This window comes from Chrysochloris asiatica, unplaced genomic scaffold, assembly GCF_000296735.1.
Source record: "Chrysochloris asiatica unplaced genomic scaffold, ChrAsi1.0 scaffold00007, whole genome shotgun sequence".
In the NCBI taxonomy this organism is placed as follows: Eukaryota; Metazoa; Chordata; class Mammalia; order Afrosoricida; family Chrysochloridae; genus Chrysochloris; species Chrysochloris asiatica.
In genome coordinates this window covers 24,330,103-24,353,642 of record NW_006408525.1, presented here as the reverse complement: position 1 = coordinate 24,353,642, position 23,540 = coordinate 24,330,103, and the positions used below count along the sequence as shown (strand labels likewise).

At 46.9% G+C, this 23,540-nt stretch overlaps 1 protein-coding gene across 1 annotated transcript in view; it reads left to right on the top strand.

Annotated features, from left to right (window-relative positions):
- The window catches only part of PLXDC1 (plexin domain containing 1), a 79,966-nt gene that overhangs the window by 20,829 nt on the left and 35,597 nt on the right, over window positions 1-23,540 (top strand). Inside the window, exons 3-7 of the mRNA XM_006832540.1 lie at window positions 14,038-14,181; window positions 14,450-14,519; window positions 15,340-15,462; window positions 16,038-16,156; window positions 17,753-17,852. Coding sequence (XP_006832603.1) covers window positions 14,038-14,181; window positions 14,450-14,519; window positions 15,340-15,462; window positions 16,038-16,156; window positions 17,753-17,852 — 556 coding nt within the window. The remainder of the gene's footprint in view (window positions 1-14,037; window positions 14,182-14,449; window positions 14,520-15,339; window positions 15,463-16,037; window positions 16,157-17,752; window positions 17,853-23,540) is intronic.

The following is a 23,540-nucleotide window of genomic DNA, read 5'->3' as shown; positions in this document are numbered from 1 at the left end:
GGTATTTAGCAGCCTGGTGTTGAGAAGACTTTAGAAATGGCTCTTTTTCTAATACTTGCAGGCTATGACAAGAAAAGAGAGAATAGAGTTCTGTTTTTCTCCACAGCACTCATCACTTCCTGCCTTGCGAATTATCTGTTTATTCGTGTGTATTGCATGTCTTCCCTCTGGAACGTAAGCACCATGAGAGCTGAGGTGCTTTTGTTTATCACTGTATTGCCAGGGCCTGGCATATGAATAAATGAGAAGAAATAGGATTGCTACCCCTTCCCAGAAGCTTCCAATGACCAGGTTGTTGAAGAGAAGAGGTTATAAATACACCAGGTAGGCTGTTGGACTCAGCGGCTTCTAACTACCCTACTGTCTGGCTCCCGGGTTTATGCACATGTATACACACGGGTCTAAGGAGCTCTGGTAGCGTAGTGGTTATGAATTGGGCTGCGAACCTTACGGTCAGCTGTTCGAAACTACCAGCTGTTCCGCAGGAGAAAGATGAGGCTTTCTGCTTCCATAAAGATTTACAGCCTCGGAAACCCTGTGTACAGGGTTGCTATGAGTCAGAACTGTCTCCACAGCACATAACAACAACAACAACATACACATGGGTCTACATCAAAGGGCTGCCATTCTTTTTGCCTCTCCCTAACCACACCCTGACCTCCCACAACTATTCCTCACCACACTCTTCTGGCTGCATTCTTTGGCCTTCTCTCTAGCCCAGTTCTCTGGCCCACAGCTCAGCCCCGCTAATTGGTCCTGTCTACCCTATGCCTCTGCTAACTTTCCACCTAGGCCTTCTCTGGCCAGCCCTCTCTGCACAGCATCCTCAACACAATGTTCCTTTCTAGCTCAGAACCTCTTGCTTTGGAGAACTTGGGGCCTCCAGCTCTGCCCCATCCCAGGGTGGGCTGGCAGCTCTGTGGCCCCTCCTCAGATTTTATTCCCACACCCATCTCATCACCACATCCTTGTGGAAAGAAGACTCTTGTCTGAACTCAAGCTTTTCAGAGGCTTTCTACCAAGACCAATCATGAAGCTCTGGAGACACTGGGATTTTTTGTTTGTTTGTTTGTTTGTGGGGGTGATTGTGTGTGTGGGAAGTGATAATATTAAATCAGAGACCCTGGAATGTGCTGCCATTTATTCTCTGGAAAGGGTGGCCTTGGACAAAGTTTCTTTTCTAGCCTGGAGATTTCCAAGTACTGCTCCAAGGTTTTCTTGGTTTCATGGTTCTGGTCTGGAGCCAGAATTTGGGAGGAACTAAGGTTAAGGAATCTGTACGTGGACCAAGAAGCAGTTGTTCGAACAGAACATGGGAACACTGAATGGTTTAAAATTAAGAAAGGTGTGCGACAAGATTGTATTCTTTCACCATACTTATTCAACTTGTATACTGAGCAAATAATCCAAGAAACTGGGTTATATGAAGAAAAACATGGCATCAGGATTGGAGGAAGACTCATTAACAACCTGCGATATGCAGATGATACAACCTTCCTTGCTGAAAGTGAAGAAACATTTACTGATGAAGATCAAAGAGCACAGCCTTCGATATGGATTACATCTCAATGTCAAGAAAACAAAAATGCTCACCACTGGACCAATAAACAACATTCTTATCAACGGAGAAAAGATTAAAGTTGTCAAGGACTTCATTCTTGGATCAACTGTCAACACTCATGAAAGCAGCAGTCAAGAAATCAAACGATGTATTACATTAGGCAAATCTGCTGCACAAGACCTTTTTAAAGTGTTGAAGAGCAAAGATGTCAGCTTGAGGACTAAGGTGTGCCTGACCCAAGCCATGGTATTTTCAGTAACCTCATATGCATGCGAAAGCTGGACAGGGAATAAGAAAGACCGTAGAAGAATTGATGCATTTGAGTTATGGTGTTGGAGGAGAATATTGAAAGTGCCATGGGCTGCCAAAAGAATCAATAAATCTGTTTTGGAGGAAGTGCAGCCAGAGTGCTTCTTGGAGGCCAGGATGACCAAACGTTGTCTCTCATACTTTGGACATTGTCAGGAGGGATCAGTCGCTGGAGAAGGATATCATGTTTGGTAAGGTCAAGGGTCAGAGAAAAAGAGGAAGACCCCCAACGAGATGGATTGGCCAACTGGCAGCATCGATGGACTCAAGTGTGGCAACAGTAGTGAGATTGGCCCAGGATCAGGCAGTGTTTCGTTCTGTTGTGCATAAGGTCGCTATAAGTCAGTACCAATTCAATGGCACCTTACAACAACAACAAAGGTTAAGATTTGGAAAGTCCCGTCATTTAATCCATAATCTAAAAAACTCCCTTCTTCCACTCACAACTTACCCCCTGGACCAACTTCCCTGAATATCTCTCTCCTCTCTAGCACAACATAAACTTCCCAGTTTATCACCCACATGGTGGGGCCCAGGAATGTGGAGGGACCCTGTATCAGGGCAAGTGAGGACGTCATCCAAGGCAGAGAGAGGGACAAGTGAATGTAATGTCTGCCTGGTTTCTACAATGTTCCAAAGGTGCAGCTCCATAGCTTCTGCTAAAGGAACCCTCCAGAACCCTCTGACCCCCAGATCTATGGGTTGGGAAGATGGGACAGACTCTTGGCACACAGACATACAAAGGGCCAACAGAGCACCTTGAAGAGCACCACCAAAGCAGTGTGGTCAGAGGAGGAGGTGAAGGTGAGGAGGCTGATGGAGGAAGACTTCTCTGGGAGTAGAATGTAGGTAGATGGAGGGAGTGGAGAGTCGTGAGGAGAGAGAAAAGACAAGCGAGTTGTGAGAAGAAACAGTATCCAGCGAGCTAGAAGGTGTCTTCCAGACAGCCAGGTTCCAGAGTGTGGAAAGTCTTCTGCCTTGGCCCCATCTTGGCTCTGATGTATACCAGCTGTGTGACCTTTAGCCGGATACTTAGCCCCTCAGTTAATTGAATCTGACATAGTAAAGTCCTGCTAGCCTCAGTTTCCCCAGATAGGTAGTAATCATTGGTCTCAAAGGATTGAGATTCAAGAACAAAATGTGGGGCACGTTTTGGGACCTCAGGTCACGCTCGTGCCTTTTCCCATCTTGTGGCGCTGAAAGGGTGCCACAGTGCCTCTCCTGACTGCTCATTCCCAGGTGGTTTGTCTCCTACTCCTGATCCCTCTTACTGACTCTTTTCCTTTCTTCCTAGGGGCATTCCTGAGCACATTTCTTAATGATGGGACAGAGAAGTGTGCTGTCTAACTGCTATTGTGAAGGTGTTGTCCAGTAATGTGTATAAAGGGTCTGGAATAAGATGTTAGCTGACACCAAGTTAGGTGACCAACTGTCCCTGTTTTCCCAGGAAGATCCCGGTTTTAGTACGGAACGTCCCAAGTCCTGGGAAACCCCTCAGTCCTAGGCAAACTGGAACAGTTAGTTGAACCCGCCCTGGACTGGTTCCGGGCAAGAATGCTAGTGTATATTTTGACAAGTCATTATTCTGAGTCTCAGCTTCCTGGCCCATCAGGTGGACTGAACATGCCTCAGAGAATTGTTACAAAAATCACATGAGCTAATTGGTTGAGGAAATTAACCAAAAAGGCCTAGAAAAAAATGAACACATTTTTTTCTATAGACTTCACCTGGGAGTGCAAAAATAGGATAACAGTAACAGAAGAATATTTCCTGGCCTTGAAGTTTCAGGTGCTACATCTCGTATCCTCCTGACTCCACAAAGTGTGGTGGGACCAGCAGTATTGGCAAGGCCTAGGAGCTTGTTAGAAATGCAGAATTTCAGGCCCCTCAGATCAGCAGAATCAGATTTGGATTCTCTACTGACTCAATGGCACCTAACAACAACAACAACGAAAGTCTGAGACACATTGTCTTTACCGAAAGCTTCAAAGCAGGAGACATCATTCAAGACATGGAAAATATATCTATAAATCCATCATGGTGGTTTGATAAGAGCTTAAAAACTAGAAACAGTTAAGAAAATTATGGAGTGTCACAAAGTCTTTACAAATGATGGCTAGGAAAACCATGTTGACACCAAAAACTGCTCATGAAAAATGATCGAAGCAGTCCACAAAACTATAAGATCAATAGGATTACAACCATGTGAAAATATATGCATAGGGAGAAAGACTAGAAGGAAATATGCCAACATTGGACCAGATCAGTGCCAGCATAAGATGATTCTCCCATTTCCAGGAAGTGTTGAGGGCATTAAGAAACTTTTTGGCTGGAAAGCCAGTCCATTCCTTCTTCCAAGTTTGGTCCAACACCCTCCACACTCCTCAGATCCAGGGGCTTGCTTCTTAGACCAACCTCATCCAACCTGAAGCCTCCTATCCAGAGCCCTCCACATCAATGCAAGAGCCCTTTTGTCTAATCCGGTCCTTCCTTTCCCAGTAAACAGGATCATCCTTCTAACCATCATTTGTAATGGCTTCATGACATTTCAAATGAGAAGAAAATTCACATGAGCACTTTTGTGATGACCTGTAGTCTGCGTGAGCTTATTTTCACCTGCGGTGTTAATATCTCCAGAAAGACCCCAACCACTGAAGGCCCATTAGGGTTTCTAAGACTGTAAATATTTGCAGGAGCAGACAACACTATCTTTCTCCCTTGGAGCGGCTGGTGGGTTTGAACTGCCAACTTTGTAGTTAGCAGCCCAGCACTTAACCCACTACATCACCAGGACTCCTTTTCAGAAGACAGATGGGCATGTTGGGCAAATACAGGAGATAAAATAATAACAGCATCTGACGTTAAACGAACCCTTCCTGAGTCCTGGCCCTATTCTATGGCTTTCTATTTAATCCTACCTTGAGATCAGTATTTCTAATACTTCATCTTCTCTTTAACTGTGAGGGAACAGAGAGGTAAAGCTGATTACCCAAGGTCACATAGCTAATGAACTAAGAACCCAGGTCTTAACTGCCTTCAGAGTCTGAGCTCTGAATGAGCGATGTGTTGATCCAGACAGATCAGTGCTTCTAGACCAGTGTTCCTCAAATGTTACTGTACGTAAGAATCCCCTGGGAAGCTTGTTCACATGTTGGCTCTGTTTCAGCAGACTTGGGACTGGACCAAGGATCCTGCATATATAACAAGCTTCCAGTTGATGCTGATGCTTCTGGTTTCTGGAGCACACTGCTGGTTGGTCTGCTGGTCTTGTAAGGCCATATGGAATAGTGGAGGTGGGGGTTGGGGGGCTGCCTCCCCCCAGTAATCCCATTATTGCCTCCTGGGTTGGACCCAGGTGCTTGGAGTGCCATCCCGACAAGCCTCACCAGCTAGGCCTCTCCAGCAGCCCTGCAGGGTGCCCTTGGTTGCTTGCCCCAGCATTTCCACCTGCCAGTTGGCTGGCAGGTGATGGGCCAATGGTGACAGCTTAGCTGGAGTTCCTGTCCAGAAATGTCTTGAGCTCAGCCAAGGTAAATGCCTCCCTGCTGTCAGAAATGAAGTGCCTGGCAGCTCTCCGGGCATGAATAATTGAGGTGGGAGAAGCACGGTAGCAGCACACGTTTAGGTGGAGCTGGGGATCTTTTTGAGGAGGCAGCCCCCACAATCAGGACCTTTCCTGGAAAGGTCCAACAAAATCATCATAATAGCTCCCACTTATCAAACACCTACTGTGAACCAGGCCCTGGGCAAAGAGTTCACATTTGTATCTTTTGTCTAATCCTCACAAGAATTCTGCAAGAGGAGAGTAATGTTTCCCACCAACTATTATGTAAAGGATGAGGACAATGCAGTGGGAGCATTCTCATCTCTCATGCACAAGGCCTAGGTTCGATTCCCAACAAATGTACCTTTCAGCTACCACGTATGTGTCAGTGGAGGCTTGTGTGTTGCTATGCTGTTGAACAGATTTCAGTGGGGCTTCTTCCATACTAAGATCTGGCATCTGCTGAAAACCCATCCAGTGAAAGCCCTATAGATAAGAATGATCCGATCCTATTGTGCACAGGGACCTACTCAATGACAGCCAGTAACATTATGTAAGAGGGCCTGTTTTTTTGAACTGATGCCACAGCCCATGCTCTTGCTCCTAGAGCAGTGGTTTACAAATTGGTCTCCTGGGAACCCTAAGCATTCCCAGCACTGCTTCACAGGCTGAGATAGAGGAAGTAATCCAATAGGCAGGAATCTAGGTCCCTCTTTTTCCTTCCTCACGGGTGATTTTATTTTGATATGATTTATATACTGAACCTCCATAGAAGGTCATTTGGAAGGTAGGATTTCACGGCCAAAATGTTAGAAAACTACTGCTTCGTCACAGGATGTTACTGCTCAAAACAAAAGTGGATTATTAACTGAGGCTTCTCATGTGCATCTCAAGGAAAAGTAGTTCTCTTTGGTGGACTTGTCAAGTGGTCTGGTTCATGCTATACTCCCCAGTGCCCAGTAAAGTCAGGTCCCCAAGTTATAACTTCTAGCTGAGGCTTCTCCCCTCCAGTCTGCAGTTTCTGGAGGACTGCCTTCCCTGGGTCACAGGACATCCCCACAAACAACAGGTGTCATGTGGTGATAGGAATTCCTCAGGCAGGTTTACTGCCAGGCACTGCTCCTCAATCTTCTTCAAAATTTATTTTATTGTGGTGAAATACACATAACAAAACAGCTATCATCTTATCAATTTCTACATGTGCAATTCAGTAACATCGATTACATTCTTCTACTTATGCAACCAGTCTTGATGTCTTTTTCAAAATCACTGTACTACCGTTAACATAAACTCAATGCCCCCTAAGCAAAACCTCTGCCTTTCCACTTCCCTCCCATCTCTGGTAACTACTAGTAAAGATAATGGCTTCAGCTCAGCCCCACGTAGCTTTCCTATCACCAATTTCTCTGCTTCTCAATTCAACCTTCCCAAGAAAGGAATCTGATTGGCTCAGGTTGTACAAGCGGGTGGTTGTTGGCTTCTGGCAGATGGGCGGCAGCCTTTGAATTAGGTGAGCAGCCTGACGGAGCAAGCACTGGGTCATGTGGGACAGAATGTGGATGGGTGTGGTCACTCAACAGGGCCTGTGGGTGAGGGACAGATGCCCTTGGGATAGGGATGGGACATCTTAAACATGTCTAGTATAACAACTTCATTCTGAATATGATGCTATGTCTGGAATCAGAAATTCTAGACTGAAAAGCTGGTTCCAGAAAGACCTGAGTGGATGGGTGGGACATCTTTAATTGTACCACTGATGCTCTACTCTGAGGAACTTGGGTGAGGTCCAGTTTCACATAGAACTGATGGAGACCATTGATACAAGGAACAGAGGACCCCAACCCCAGATGAGGAAGGGGCTTGAGTGTTAACAGATTGAGGGAGCAGCCAGTTTCTACCTGGGAGTGACCGTACTCCGAGTTGCCCCCACCTCCCTAGGCTGCACCCACATCATCTGTCCTTCCTGGGCAATGCTCTGTATAGATGCAGCTCCAAGCTTCATTGTCCTGGGCATCCCCAAGGCCACTCTGTACCAGGAGAGGCAGTCTTTGGGGACCTCTTTGGGATTTGAGGTAGCTTCTGCATGGCACTTCCTGCTTGACAGATCAGCTGTCCGTGACACTTTTGAGACCTGAAGCAGAGCCCTGGCCCCATTCAGCCTGGAGTAAACAGGGGTCCTCAGGTCTGGACGCCCTCACTCTCTGTGGCATCTGTGGACTCAGTGGAGAGACTCTCTGCCTGAGAGCTAGAGGTAGCAGCTCTTTTCATTTCTGACTCACCTGAGTTAGAACAGACGAAAACTTTGTGTGGTTAAGAGCTGCCATTGGAGAGCTCTTTGGGGAAATACCTAGAATGTGATGATTCCATTCAAGGAACCTCCACATTCTTAGATAAGGCAGGTCACATCTGCTTGGGCTCCACAACAGAAGAGTGATGTCTGTTCAGGGCCCTAGAGTCAGATGTTTGGAGGTTCAATGAAACCTCTCCCCGTGTGAGTCCCAAGAAGCAGACTGACACCAAATCCTTCCCTGGACTTCAAAGCAGTTGCTTTAAATGAGGGTTTGCTCTTGTTCCTGGATGGGAGCGGTCTTCAGTGGACCCCAGCCATACCTGAGAGCACCTGCTCATCATCCACTGCTATCTGCTTCGTTTGCTAACACGATCCCCTCCTGGTCACCAGAACATGTGGTAGATACAATGTTGTTGTTAAATGCTGTCAAGTTGGTTCCGACTCATAGTGACACTGTATAGGGTTTCTAAGGGTTTGAATCACCGACCTTGCAGTTCACACTGACTTTACCATCCAGTGTTTATCCTATAGCAGCACACAGGTGAAAGATGAGTAGGCCTTCATTCCTCCTTGGTTTACGCAAGTCCACTAGCTGAACTGTGTAACTGATGAGTTGAATAGCATCTAAACTTAGTATCCTGTCTTCAGACAACCTTTTCAGGCTACCTGATTGTTATAGGTTGAGTTGTATCCCCCCAGAGTACGTGTTGGAATCCTTGCCCATATATGGAATCCCATTTGGGAATAGGGTTTGCTTTGCTCTATTAATGGGACTATTATTGTAAGGTGTATTTTAAACCAAACTCACTTTTGAAATATGAAAAGAGCAAATCAGGCACAGAAAAGCAAGCAAGCAACAAGTACAGAGGGGAAGCTGCATGCTGCGTGGAGATCACCAAGGAATGTGGAGAAACTAGAGGAGCTGAGACTTGCGTTTCCCCACAAGCCGACAGAGAGAAGCTTCCTCTAGAGCTGATGTCTGAACTCAGACTTCTAGTTGTTGTTGTTGTTAAGTGCCGTAGAGTCGATTCCGACCCACAGTGACCCTGTATAGGGTTTCCAAGGAGCAGCTGGTAAGCTTGAACCAGAGACTTTGTAGTTCAGATGACTTTGCACTCTGACGTATTAGCCCACAGCACCACACTAGAACTTCCAATAAGAGCTGAATTTCTGTTTGTTGAGGCCACACACTTGAGGTCTTTCTGTCATAGCAGCACTTAGAGGCTAATACTCATGCACTTTCATAAAAGACTCTTTTGTTTGAACTGGGAAAATAAATAAATAAATAAAGACGCTCTGTAGCCTTGGCTGTGGCAGGCAATTTCAACTGAGGCTAAACTGGCTTCAGAGTTGGAGTTCTGCAAATTTCAGGTGTATCATGCTTGTTCAGGGCTCCCGAGATTTTATTGCTGCAAGATGGATCCATGGGAATCCCAGGAAGCAGATTTTCTGGGTACTTTTATGGGCCTTTCTTTGCACGATCAATCAGTATGTGCAGAGTTTTTTTCTTGGCAGATGGGTTTTTGTTGTTTAGTTTTGTTTCAGTGATAGAAGTTCCCAGCTAAGATGGGTGGAAATAGGAGGAGCCCTGGTAGCGAGGTGGGCTATGAATTGGGCTGTTAACTGCAAGGTCAGCAGTTTGAATCTACCAGCCATCCGTAGGAGAAAGATGAGGTTTTCTGCTCCTGTACAGGTTTACAGGCTTGGAAACCCTATACAGTGTCATTATGAGTCAGAACCGACTCCACAGCATACCACCACCATTAGGAGAGATGGAGACTCACAAGGAACAGACGTAGCTTCTGGACTTGTTTTGTCCTGGGTGAAGGAGTGAGAGGCAGAAGCTGAAGGAGCTGCTTTCCTGAGGCTGCTAGGTCTTGGGGCAAGTCCTGGTTCTCCAGTGCCTGGGGACAGAGCTGAAGGGCAGCACACCCACTTGTAGACCTAGTGACTGTGGCAACAAAGACAGGCAATAGCAATTGCCCCCCCCCCCACACACAGGGGTGGTGGTTTCAGGGTTGCTCCCTTCATAAGTAGAGCCAGATAGCCAACACCATGTGATGCTCATGAACATACATGTAAGCATACATGAGCACAACCAGTAGTGGCCACTTGAAGAGGTTCTCCTTGGGCAAGGAGAAGCAGATGGTCAATAAGAAGTTTTCATTTAAGGGAAGTCAAGAAAGGAGTTGGGAGACAAGGCAAGGAAGGTAATGCCAGATCAGAAGACCAAACGCCCCATGCCATGAAGTCAGTTCTGTCTCATAGCAACTCTATAAGACAGAAGAACACTGATCATAGGGTTTTCTAGGCTTTAATGGAAGTACATCACCACCTCTTTCTCCATGGAGCTGCTGCTAGTAGGTTAAACCACCAGCCTGCAGGTTGGCAGCTGAGTACTTAACTGCGACGCTACTAGTGTTCCTTGTAGAGGACCCACGTGTACAAAGGTGTGAGTGACTGTTGGTGCCTTGGGACTGGCAGGGGCATCTGGTAGGTGGGCGCCCAGGGCGCATCGCAGGATGAGAAGGCTGCGGGGTGGCTTATGGTGCTACCTTACATGCCAGGCTAAAAGGTTTGGCTTTTGTTTCAAGAGCAGTGGGAAGCCATGGAGGATGGCTCATAGGCAGAGTGATGTGGCCACACACGCATGTCAGGTTTGTTTGCCAGAGCCCTGCAGAGAGTGGATTGGAGATTAGAGGGGCGGGCAGTCTGGAGACAGGAAGGTGGAGGGTGAAGCTGTGATAGTGGGGACAGCCCTCCCCGTTTTTTTCCCTTCAGTCCGGCCCTGACCTCAGGTCCTCAGAGTGTTGCTTGTCAGAAGAGCAGTCTGCCTCATGGCTGGTACGGAGGGCAGGAGTTCCCTGTTCGTGTTCATACTAGGCCCAGGGCAAGGGCTGGTTGGGCAGCTGGCAGTTTGGCAGGGAGGACATTGTCTGCTGTGTCTGCTGCCGCCACCTCTGGGCAGTCTGATTAATGACCCACGAAGCCCAGGGCTCCTCTCGGGTCAGCCGGCCCTCCTGTGCCTGGCACTTGCTCATGGGCTGTAGCTCTAACATTCCAGGAAATGTGGCTGCCCCCTCCCTTCCCTGGCTTTTCCACCCTTTTTGCTAACCATTTCCCTGGACTTTTTAAATCCTGGCCCCAAGTGCTCCTCCACTGGATAGATATTCTGGAATTAACTCCCAGTCCATGTGTTCTGGCTTGTTTTTTTAATATAGCCCCAGAGCTGAGCGTTGCAACAAGCACACAATGCTGTTGCTGCTAGCTGCCATAGAGTCATCAACTCCTGGGAACCCCAGGCACAATGGAATCAGACCACTGTGATCTATTATGTGATTTTTGGAAGTAGATTGGCAAACCTTTCTTTCTAGTCTTAGTCTGGAAGCTTCCCTAAAGCCTGTTCAGCTTCATAGCAACACACAAGCCTTCACCGACAGATGAATTATGGCTGCACTTGTGCTGTATTAGCCAGGAATCAAATCCGGATCTCCTGCATAAACCAGACCAAACCCTTTGCCGCTGGGTTAATTCTGACTCATGGCAATTGGGTAGTACAAACAGTTTATGCTCAACCACTAACCTAAAGATGGGTGATGCAAATTCAACCAGTGAGATGTGGAAAAAAGGTCTGGCAACCTGCTTTTGTAAATATGATACCAAGAAAGTCCTGTGGGGCAGTTCTGCTCTGTAACACATGGGTTGCCATGATCTTCCACATGGAAGGCGAGAATGCTACCCCTAAGCCACCACAGTTCTCAGGCCCAACACAGTTGCTGGGGAGTCGATTCGGACTCATGGTGACCCTATGTGACAGTAGAAATGCCCTATAGGATTCTCTGGACTGCTGTCATTTTTATAGGATCAGATTGTTAGGTCTTTTCTCCCACAGAACGACTAGTGAGTTCAAACTACTGACAGGTTCCAACCACTGACATTTAACCATTGCCGAGCACTTAACCACTGCAACACCAGGGCTATGTTAGGGCACACAGTAGGGCTGTAAACTGTCATGAAGTCCAAGCTTTTTCTCTCCCGTTCTCATCCCTTTGGTAACCATTGTATTGTCCCTTATTAATACTCTGCTTGAGGGTCTGTGTCTGCGTATTGTTTGTATAACAAATCCCATCTCCCCCATTCAATTTTTCTTTGCTCTTACTTAAATGGGGCATTTCCCAAGGACAGGAACTGTGTCTTTTCCTCAGTCTGGGAGGTCCCCACAGACCAGGGTTCTGTTTGGGGCCATTCCATCTGCTTCTTCCTCATGGATGTGGAAGTGTGCATGAATAATTTCTTTTAGAAAGATCCCTATGAGGTGAAGAGTAAAGATATTCCAACTGTTCGACTTTTCCAACATGTTATACCCTTCCCTAGTCCTTGATATCAATCATCTTCTCTCAAGTCCTAGGGTTCTGGAACACACTGCAACGTCTCACAAAACTCATATTTGTCAAAAGAAATGGCTCACACAATTGTAGAGGTGGGCAAGTCCCAAATCTGTAGTTCAGAAATCAGCCTGGAGGAATCTTCTCACCCACAGAGTCTCAGGAGCTGAGGAACCCAAATTGGCAGATCAGATGACAGGCTGTTGATGCACGTGGCTGTGGGAACTGGTGAATCAGGTCAGGTGATGGGCAAGAGCCAGATGCAAGATCCAGGGCAAGAGAGCTAGCTTGTCCAAAGCGGCCTTATACATTGGATTCAAACCATGTCCCCAAGGGAAACTAAGGGTAATGATTTGAGTAACACCATCTAGTAAGGTTGTTGTTGTTGTTAAGTGCTGTCAAATCAGTTCTGACTCATAACGACCCTGTATAGGGTTTCCAAGGAGCAGTTGGTGAGTTTGAACCGCCAACCTTGCAGTTCAAACCAACCTTGCAGTCTAGTGTATTATCCCACAGTGCAACACCAAGTGGGGCATCCTTAGTCATTAGTCCCACTGTCATCTTTACTTCTTGTTGTTAATGTTGTTGTGTGTCCTCAAGTCAGTTCCAACGCAGCGACTCTGTATACACTTTCCAAGGAGCTGCTGGTGGGTTTGAACTGACAATCTTGTGGTTAGCAATCCAGTGCCATTGAGTTGGTTCTGACTCAATGTTAAGTGCCATTGAGTTGTTTCTGACTCATGGTTACCCTGTGTAGGGTTTCCAAGGGTGGTGACCTTGAACCATCAACTTGTGGTTCAAGCTGACCTTGCAGTCCAGCACATTAACCCACAGCGCCACACTAGGACTTAGCTCCACTTTAATCTTTAAACGACACATTACACTAGACAAATCTACTGCACAAAACCTCTTTAAAATATTCAAGAGCAAAGATGTCAGTTTGAGAACTACGGTGCACCTGACCCAAGCCATGGAATTTTCAATAACCTCATATGCAAGTGAAAGTTGGACAATAAATAAAGAAAAGTTGATTAATTTGCTATGGTGTTGGAAAAAACTATTAAAAGCACCACAGACTTCCAGAAGAACAAACAAATCTGTGTTGGAAAAAGTGCTTAGAATGCTCCTTAGAAGCCAGGATGGCGAGACTTCATCTCTCAAACGTAGAACATATTATCAGGAGGGACCAGTCCCTGGAGAAGGACATCATGTTTGGTAAAGTGGAGGGTCAGTGAAAAAGAGGAAGACCCCCAATGAGTTGGATTAGTACAGTGGCAGCAGCAATGAGCTCAAATGTAACAACAATTGTGAGGATGGTTCAGGACCGGGCAGTGTTTTGTTCTGTTGTGCACAGGGTTGCCCTGACCTTATGCACAGCAGAAACACTGCCCAATCCTGGGCCAACCTCACTACTGATGCCACGCTTGAGTCCATCGATGCTGCCACTTGGCCATTCCATCTCGTTGGAGGTCTTCCCCAACAAGATGGATTGGCCAAGTATGAGAGACGAAATTTGGCCATCTTGGCCTCCAAGGAGCACTCTGGCTGCACTTCTTCCAAGCATAGAGACTAGGATTTACAATACATCACAGAATGGAGGCATTTGGCTAGAAGGGCCATAACAAATAACTAGCCGCCATGCAAAGGGTCTGTGACTGCAGGATAGGTCTCCCAGAGTGTCTGGAACTGAGCTGAGCTCAGTTAGAACATGTGACTGGGGCCAGATTCTGGGCATGGCTAAAGACCAACCAGGTAGTGAGTTATCTGGGGTCAAGGGGGCCCCAGGGACTCCCAGGCCTGACTCAGCCCTCTGGCATAGGCCCAGTACTTGGGAAATCATGACTTCTCCCTCCAGATGTCTGAGCGAGGCAGTGGGCAGAAAGGTAGTTCCTGGCCAGCTGACTGACTTATCATGTCTCCCTGTGGGCTCTGTCTTGGATGGTGGCAGGAAGACAACCACAGCTACTACGTGTCCCGCCAGTATGGCCCTGGTGAGCCCCGAAGCCGGGAGCTGTGGATGGATGTGGCTGCAGCCAACCAGAGCCAAGTGAAGGTCCACAGAATCCTCTCCAGTACCCACCGGCAGGCATCTGTGAGTGCCCTAGTCCCTCCTGGGTTGGGAGGCTGGGGGCTGGCCTACCCTGCCCACTCAATGGACACACCTGTAGGCTGGGATCTGGGCTATACCTTCCAGGGAAATTCAGGGGGCTTGTCCAGAGTTATGGTGTCCACCTGTGGTCCTGGGGGTCTGTCCTGGGGATGCCTGTCCCTCACCCTGTCCAGATAAGCTTGGGCAGTGTAGGTCCCCAGCCCCTTGACCTGCAAACTGGCCCATGCTGACTCTCTACCATCCCCTGCAGAGAGTGGTGTTGTCTTTTGATTTCCCTTTCTACGGGCATCCTCTGCGACAGATCACCATAGCAACTGGAGGTAAGTCTGGTCAGCATGACCCTGGGTAGAATTTGGAGATCTCAGCCATAATCTGGGGGCTTCTTTGGAGTGCAGAGAGGTTCATGAGAGATGGGGCTGAGTAGATGGACTGGGAGCCCTACTCTCTGTTGGGTGAGAGGTCACTGAATGCCTTGGACCCCCCTCTCACAGCAGCTGACTTACTTTTCTAGGGGAAAGGTTATCTATAGAAGTAGGAATATATAGCCAGGAGTCTTGGTGGCATTATGGGTAAGCACTGGACTACTAACCAAAAGATTGGTGGTTTGAACCCACCAGTTGCTCCAAAGGAGAAAAGACTAGGCGATCTGCTCCCATAAACGTTTACAGTGTAGGAAGCCCTCTGTCATACGGGGTCACTAGGAGTTGGAATCAACTTGATGGGTGTGTGTATGTGTGTGTCCCTCTGGGCCAGCATGGGCAGTCCTGTGGTCCATGTGAAGGAGAGGAAGAGGGGGAAGGGAACCTTGAGAGCTTGTTGCTATGTAGTTCCCTGTTGCTATGATTTGATTTCTGTGCACCTCCCCATGGAGTGAGGTGGAGAAGACTGGCGGTTAAGTTTCTTTTTGCCCTTTCCCTTCACCCCACAGTCTGCACCCTTATTTGATCTGGAGTCCTTTTGCTCTGTACCCTGCAGGCCCAGGGTCCCCCAGGGCTAGAGATGGGTGTTGGGAAGGAGGTCTGAAGCTCATTTCAGGTGCCACTGCTCCTTCCTGTGCTTTGGGACTTTTTATTAACCCCTGTGGGAAAGTCCCCTGGGCTTTCTCTCTGGTGACCTCTCTGCACCTCTCTGCCCCCCCAGGCTTCATCTTCATGGGTGACATCATCCACCGGATGCTCACAGCTACTCAGTACGTGGCCCCCCTGATGGCCAACTTCAACCCTGGCTACTCTGACAATTCTACAGTTGCTTACTTTGACAATGGTGAGACTAGAGCTCAGAGTTTGAGTCACCCAGCTTCAGCGTTCTTTTGGTCCAGCCCTTTTGGAGGTGCCCAAGGTCTACAGTCACACAGCAGCAAGGCAGGCACCCACCTTTCTCTTCTCAGTTTTCTCAACTGTAAGATGGGGACAAAAGTGTCTGCTCCTTCATGGTCTCATTTCATTGTAATCATTAAAACCTTACAATAAAAGAAAACAGTGAAATGAAAGTTGCTGGCTTTGGGAGGGGGATGTCACTGTTAAGGGCTTAGTCCTTACTCTGACCAGGTGTACCTTGAGCATCCCACCCCAAGAGAACAGATTTTGCCTATTTCTTTTCCTTTTCATTTCAAGGGGTGGGGCTAGACTAGAACCAGGTATGGTGTCTAGGAGCTGCAACAGAATCCGGTTCCTCTTCATCTTCGGTTGCTCAGCTCCTGCCTCCAGTCAAATTTGCAGACTGCCCCTGTCACCGCTAAGGAATCTAACCCGTGGCTACACCACATTGATCCTCACGTAGGCAGGTCCTATTTCCTGTATTACCTCTTCTTCCAGCTAGATCTCTGCCCTTCTTTCCAGGGACAGTCTTTATTGTTCAGTGGGACCATGTCTACCTCCAAGGCCGGGAGGACAGAGGCAGCTTCACCTTCCAGGCAGCCCTGTACCATGACGGCCGCATTGTCTTTGGCTACAAAGAGGTGAGGGGCCCAGCTGCAGAGCCAGCGGGACTTGAAGCCTTTCTTTCACTCAGTAGATGTTTGTAGAGAACAGGGCTTGGTTCTGGGGATGTGACAGTTGCTAAGATGTCTGCGGGGACCTGCCCTTGTGGCACTTACAGTCTGAATGTGCAAGGGTGAATTCGAAAATATAGTTACTAGGGTTCCAGTTCATCTATGCATGGGTTTATTCCAGACAAAATGTGTTTCAACATATCTCTGTGGCCAGTGGGGTCTGCAGACTAGTTCTTTCAGTATTAAACTTGTCTCAGTCTCATTACCGTGGCCTATATAAAAAAATAAGTCCAATCAAAACAGTGGCTTCCAAATGGATCTGCTGGCAACTTAAATGCAAGGCAGAGAGAGGTCAGCTCAGAAAGTTATAATGACTGTTTTTGGGGACTCCAAAGGTGTTATCTTGATAGATTTATTGAAGGATGAAGGACAATCACTGGGGCTTGTTATGAAGGAGTTTTAAGAAATTGGAAAATTGCATTGGTGAGAACGAGTTCAGCAAAGTTGAGGAATTTTTTCCCATTAAGACAATGTACCTGCTCCTTCTTCAAGTGTAACAAGGGCTGTTCTAGGAGAATTTTGATGGGAAATTTTACTCCATCAACCCTTCAGCCCTGATCTTGTCCCCTTCAGACTCCTTGTTTGTTCCCCAATTCAAAGAACATTTAAAAGGAACATGATTTTAGTCCCTTGAGGATGCCAAAACTGCTATTTTTACATGGTGTAAACTGAAGAGTACAGAATTCTGGGAAGGGTTTCAAACCAAACCCACCGCCATGGAGTTGATTCTGACTTATAGTGATCCTAGATAGGATTTCTGAGACTGTAAATCTTTCCCCCTTGGAGCAGCTGGTGGTTTTGAACTGTCAACCTTGCAGTTGGCAGCCCAGTGCCTCACCCACAGTGTCACCAGAGCTCTTTGAGGAAGAAATACAGATGGAAATACCGAGATAGAGTATATGTCAAGAAACAGGCTTCACATTTTGATATTTTTGTTTAATAAAGGATTTAATGATTTTGTACCAATACTTTTAGACCTGCCCCTGTACAACTGCCACTGTACAAGGCTCCTAAGCAGAAATGCCTGGTCCTAATGCCTGGTGGGTGTTGAGGAGGTCGGAAGGTGGATTACAGGGACACAGCCAGATTGGAAAAGGGTCACTTTGAGAACAAACTGGAGGGGACTCAGAGGGCTGGAAGATGACAAGGAGCTTGCTGAGGTCTGGAGAGAGGTTATGGGAGCTTGGAGTGGTGTGTGTGCAAAGGTCAGATCTGGAAGTCACTTAGTCTAATTAACAGGATTGGGAGATGCTTTAGGGAAGGGAGAGGGAGAAAGGAAAAGGAGGAGCTCAGAGTGACTCCTGGGATTTTGGCCAGTCACTGAGGTGAAAAAAAGAGGAGGGAGGTGTGTAAGGAGGCCTGGGATTTAGCTTGAGGCATTATGTTTGTGGTGTCTTTGAGTCCTCCAAGAGGGTCAAGCAGGTAGGTGGGTCTGGATTTCAGAGGGGAGGTCTGGGCAGTTCTGAGAGTTTGGGGAGGATAGATGGAACTTCTCCCCTACAGATCCCCATGTCAGTCCTGGAAATCAGCTCCTCCCAGCACCCGGTCAAAGCAGGCCTGTCAGACGCCTTCATGATTCTCAACCCATCCCCAGATGTGCCAGGTGAGTCCCCAGGAGCCCTACTTGGCACTCACCAGAACCCCAGACTGGTAGAGAATGAAGTGATGGACAGAGGAGAGTTGGGTGCAAGCTGAGGGAGGGAAGGGGTGTGATGGGTTCCCCAATTTTTTTCCTATAAAGTCTTTGGTGGGAGATACCCTCTCCACTTAGGAAATCTCTGAAGAGACTAAATTAAGGTTCTTGCATGCTCCCAGAACACAGCCTCCTCTGGTGATAGGAGGAGCATCACAGAGGGAATCAGAAAGCAAGAATCCAGTGTCAGCCATGTCATTAGCTCTTTGTTCTTTGCCAATCACATCACTCTATAGTCTCAGATGCCTCATCTGTCAAAAGGGGGATGTGCTAAGGGGTGTTTCTTCTGTCCAGGTCCCCCTCCAGCTCCAACACCACAAGCTCTTTCTACCCCTGGGCCCAAGTTCACAGCTGCCCCCCATGAGGGCTTGGATTCACACTCCTGGAAGGTTGTAGGCATGCCCTTCACTGCTTCTAGACAGTGGACTCTGAGATTTTGAAATGGACCTCTCTTGCTGAGCTTGTGTGCATAAGTTTTTTCTTGTAGCCTGGGAAGATCTTGTAGGACCCCGGGAAGGTGTGGGGAGCAGACTGTTGTGTGCTTGATGGAGTCAGGCGACATTCTGAATACCACCCTGGCCCTGCCAGGTCAGGTGCGAGAACGTGCTTGGGAGAAACCATCTCCAGTGCTTCCCTGGAGAACACCATTCTGTGAGTTCTGAGCTCCTACTGTCTGCTAGACCTGTTATGTGCCGGACACTGTTGAGATACCATGAAGAAGAAGACGTCGTCCTGCCCGGGGAGGATTAATCATCTGAACTGAGTTTTGGACTTCTAAGAGGAAGGACCCCCGCACCCCACTTCACCCAAAGGGACGAATCCTTCCCTCCTTAGCTCAAGTCCCACAACCTTTGTTGTTGCTATTGTTCATTTCATGTAATTTTTTAAAAAAACATTTTATTGTGAATTGAGTGAAGGTTTATAGAGCAGATCATCAGTTTTACATTCAACAAATCATGTACTTAGCTTCATTATGTGATTGCAATCCCCTCCATGCACCAACAATTAACAGCATTAACTTTATTCACTCTAACCTCTGCATTCCTCCCTGTGTCTCCTACCACCCCTACCTTTCCTCTGCCAACCTCCCTCCATCCGGTTATACATTGCCTGCCCCATCACCATGTCAACACGTGTCTACCCTCTAGCACATGTTTCATTTCCTCCTCCCCCCAAAACCATCACAGATTGTTTCTTTGATCAAGAAACACCCCCCCCCTTTTTTCCTTTTCTTTCTTTGATGTACAAAAACAAACAAAACAAAAAAACACGCAGGGATATATAATCATTTAAACAACCAAAGGGCACATTCTGGAAGCCAGTCGCTTGGTCGCCAGCACACAGCCTTTCTCTTTTCATGAGTCTAGTGTCCTCAGTTGCTCAATCTCTCCATGCCATCACCTCTGCCTCCATTTCTGGGGTCACTGCTTCTCTGGTTAGGGTTCCATGTTCAGCTCATGCTCTTCTCTCTTGATGGTCCTCGAGTCCTTTGTTCCTGGAATGTAATATTAACTACTCTCCCCTTTTTGTTACACAACATCTGCCTTTACAGTTGTGACAATCACATTTAGATAGGATAACAATTAATCACTATTGAATCAATGAATCCTATCCCTATCTCTTTTCACCAGACCCATCTAGACTAGATGAAACAACAAGATGAAAAGTGGGGATTCTGTTTTTCCCCATACACTCTGAAACTAAACTCCCTCTTGAAAACTTGTAAGCTAGCCACTTAGTGCCTTTATACCTCAACCCCCCTCCCCCTGCCCCCATACCATTTTAGGTAGCCAATATCCAAGTTGCCTGTCCTTATCAACTGTGTGTACAGAGGGGATAGACAGGTTTGATTCTTTTTTTTTTTAAGACAGGTTTGATTCTTGACAGATCCCTCTCGGTTGGTATTTTGAGCTACTTACATCCATAAGTATAAGTCAAGTTCATCAAATTGTAGCAATTTACACTTGCTTCCTTTATCAAATTTATTTCTTCGTTTAGTCGAGTTCTGATCAAGCCATCGAAGCCAAGTCAAATGGGTATTTCTTTTCTTTTTAAAATTCCAAACCATAGCGACCCTGTATAGGGTTTCCCAGGAGCAGCTGGTGCGCTTGAACTGCTGACCTTGCAGTTCAAACAGCTTTGCAGTCTGGTGCATTAACCCACAGGGCCACACCAGGTCTCCAATCTCACAGGGATAGGAGGACACTTTTTGGTGTGCAGACTTTATTCCCTCACCACTCCAACCCCCATGTATATCACAAGAGCGTAGAGGAATAGGGACTGGTTTGTTCCATCTGGGTCTCTCACAGGGCCCGTACATGGCAGAGTCTCAGGAAATGTGTGTTGGATCAAGTTGCTGAATGCGGGTGAATGAGAGGAAGTCAGATCCCCTGGGAATATCTGTATCTGAATCTCCTCTGTGATTCTGGAATGAAAGACTGTTTTAGAGCAAGGCCGGGAAAGGGGGTTGGGAGGGAAGCACAGCCCACCTGAAATAACACGAGGGAGGCTGCGTCTACTCAGTGAAGCCAAGAGAAGAAGATGCAAGTGCTCCATTGTGGGAACTGCTGGATTCTGAAGGCAGGCACTGTGTGCTGAGGTATTAGGTTCACCTGCCAGGTGAGAGCCAGAGCCCAACCCCAGACACTGCCCAGGGGCTCCTGCCACCAGTTTCCCTTTCTTCTACGGCCTATTCCTTCTTGTCATCGCCCTTGGCATGATCTGTATAAAACCAAATCTGAACATGTCATTCTCTGACTCCGGGTTGCCTACACGACCAAGTCAGAATCTGTAGTGTGGCATCCAGCTGGGCCCAGCCTATCTTTATAAGTTCATCTCCATGCCCTTTCTTCGTGCACCACTCTGTCCCCCAATATGCCAAAGGTCTGCATCTCTGTGACAGGTCTCTCATATAACAGGTCCCCACTGCCACCTTTTTACCACTTGGCAAAATCCTAGCCATCCAGTGGTCCAGCTCAGATGTAGTCTCCTCTGTGGCAGAATCCTGGTGTCCTCTTTCCCTCAACATGGTGCTGAAGCCTCCTCACTCTGCTCTTGTCATGTACTAAGCACTCCTTAGGGTGACAGTGAGTAACAGCGAAAGAATGAGGTGTGAATACATATGCTGCAGTGAAGGTGCCACTGAATGGGGGTGGGTGCAGCAGAGACTCTGTTCTCTGCTTTTGGTGACCCTAACTCCACTTGAGTTAAGGGGGAGTCCTTTGGTAATTGCATCCCCTTTTGTCAGAGGTTTTTAGCTTGGAGATCCAGGCATAGACTTTAGGGGGTCTGTGCATTCCTCAAATTGTATGTGCAATATTGCAGTGTGGGGTACAGCCTACTCACAATCATGCATTTACCTGCGACAGGACTGAGGGTGTTCATTGAGCTCTAAGATGGGTCATGAGCTCTGCTTTAGGGAGTGATAACTTCTGTGTAACTAAGCAGTCAGATTCCTGTGGATTGACTGATATTCACCTCAGGAGACAGAGAATTAGACTACATTGAGCTGTAAACCCAAACCACAGCCACTGCCTTTGAGAAGATTCCAACTCCTAGTCATCCATCCTATGTTGCTGTTGTTAAGGGCCATCGAGTTAGTTCTGACCCATAGCGACCCTGTATAAGGTTTCTGAGGAGCAGCTGGTGAGTTTGAACTACTGACCTTGCAGTTCAGTGCATCAGCCCAGAGCGTCACACGAGGACTCAAGAAGCCATCCTCTAGGACAGAGTATAAGTGTTCCATGGGATTTTAGGTTAGCAATTCAAAATTACCAGCTGTTCCGCGGCAGAAAGATGAGACTTTCTGCTCCCATAAAGATTTACAGCCTCGGAAACACTATGCAGGGTCGCTTTGAGTTGGAACTGATTCCGTGGCACATAACAACAACAACAACCATCTTTATGGCACTGTAGGATAAACACTCGACCACAAGGATGGTTTAAACAGTAAGGTTGGCAGTTCAAACTCACCAGCCACTACTCGGAAACCCTATACACGGTCTCAATGAGTCGGAACCGACTCAACGGCACTTAACAGTAACAACAACAAATCTTTATGGAAAGAAACTTATTTATTTATTTATGGAACGAAACCTTTCATCTGCAGAGCAGCTGGTGAGTTCAAACACAGATGTCTCAGCTAGCAACCAAACACTTAACTACACCAGGGCTCCCTAAATAACAGTAAACCCTAAATAAACCAGTTGCCATTGATTTGACTCTAAATAACGGCAACCCCATGTATGTCTGAGTAGAATTGTGCTCCATCGTGTTCTCAATGGCTGATTTTTTTAAAAAAAGTTTTTTATTGTGAATTGAGTTTACAGAGCAGATCATCAATGTTAGATTAAACATTGTTGTTGTTGTTATGTGCCATGGAGTCGGTTCCGACTCATAGTGACCCTGTACAGGGTTTCAAGGCTGTAAATCTTCACGGGAGCAGAACGCTTCATCTTTCTCCCGCAGAACAGCTGGTAGTTTCGAACTGCTGACCTTGCGGTTCGCAGGCTGATTCGTAACCACTACGCTACCAGAACTCCTTATACTCATTGCTTTACTACATGGTTGCAGTCCCCTCCATATACCAACAGTTAACAGCATTTACCTGTATTCACTTTAGCTATTGCATTCCTCCCTGTGTTTCCCACCACCCTCATCTTTGCTAACCTCCTTCTTGTATTTTGCCTGCCCTGCCACCCATATTAACATGTATCTATGTGGGGCTGTGGGTTAACGTGCTAGAATGCAAAACTTGTTTGAACCGCAAAGTCGGCAGTTCTAAGCTCAACAGCCACTCCTCAGAAACTCTATACAGGGTCACTATGAGTTGGAACCAACTCGATGGCACTTAACAACAACAACAATCTCTCCTGATGTGGTACTGTAGGATCATCACTGGGCTGTGAGCCACAAGGTCAGCAGTTCAAGCCCACCAGCTGCTCCTCCGAAACTCTATATAAGGTTGCTGTGAGTCAGAACCAACTTGATGGCACTTCACAACAGCCACAGCCCATGAATACTTTACCCTTCCCCTCTCCCTACATAACCAGCATAGATCAGTCCTTTTACCAAGAAAACCTTTTTCTTTCTTTCTTTTTGTATTGGTCTCATACAATGTCTGTCCTTTTGTGATAGACTAATTTCACTCAGCATAATGTCCTCCAGGTTCAACCATATTGTGAAGTGTTTCATAAATTCATCATTATTCTTCAGTGTTTTGTAGTATTCCATCGTGTGTATGTACTCAAGTTTGTCTAACCATTCTTCTGTTGATGGGCATTTAGGCTGCCGCCATATTTTTTTTTTTCTTTCTTCATAACAATCCATATATAATTTATTGGCTATTTTTCCCTCCCTGTTTTACAAAATAGCAAAATACTTGGGATTACATGGCAAAGACATTTTACAGATATACATATCATTTTTAAAAATTGTTTTATTGTGACTTATGTGATAGTTTACATGGGAGAACATTAGTTTTACATTCATCCTATCATATATCGTTTCATTGCCATGGTTACAAACCCCTCCATCCATCATCAACCAACCAAAGGGTATACCCTGCAAGCCTGCCCCCCAGTCGTCAGCACACAGCCC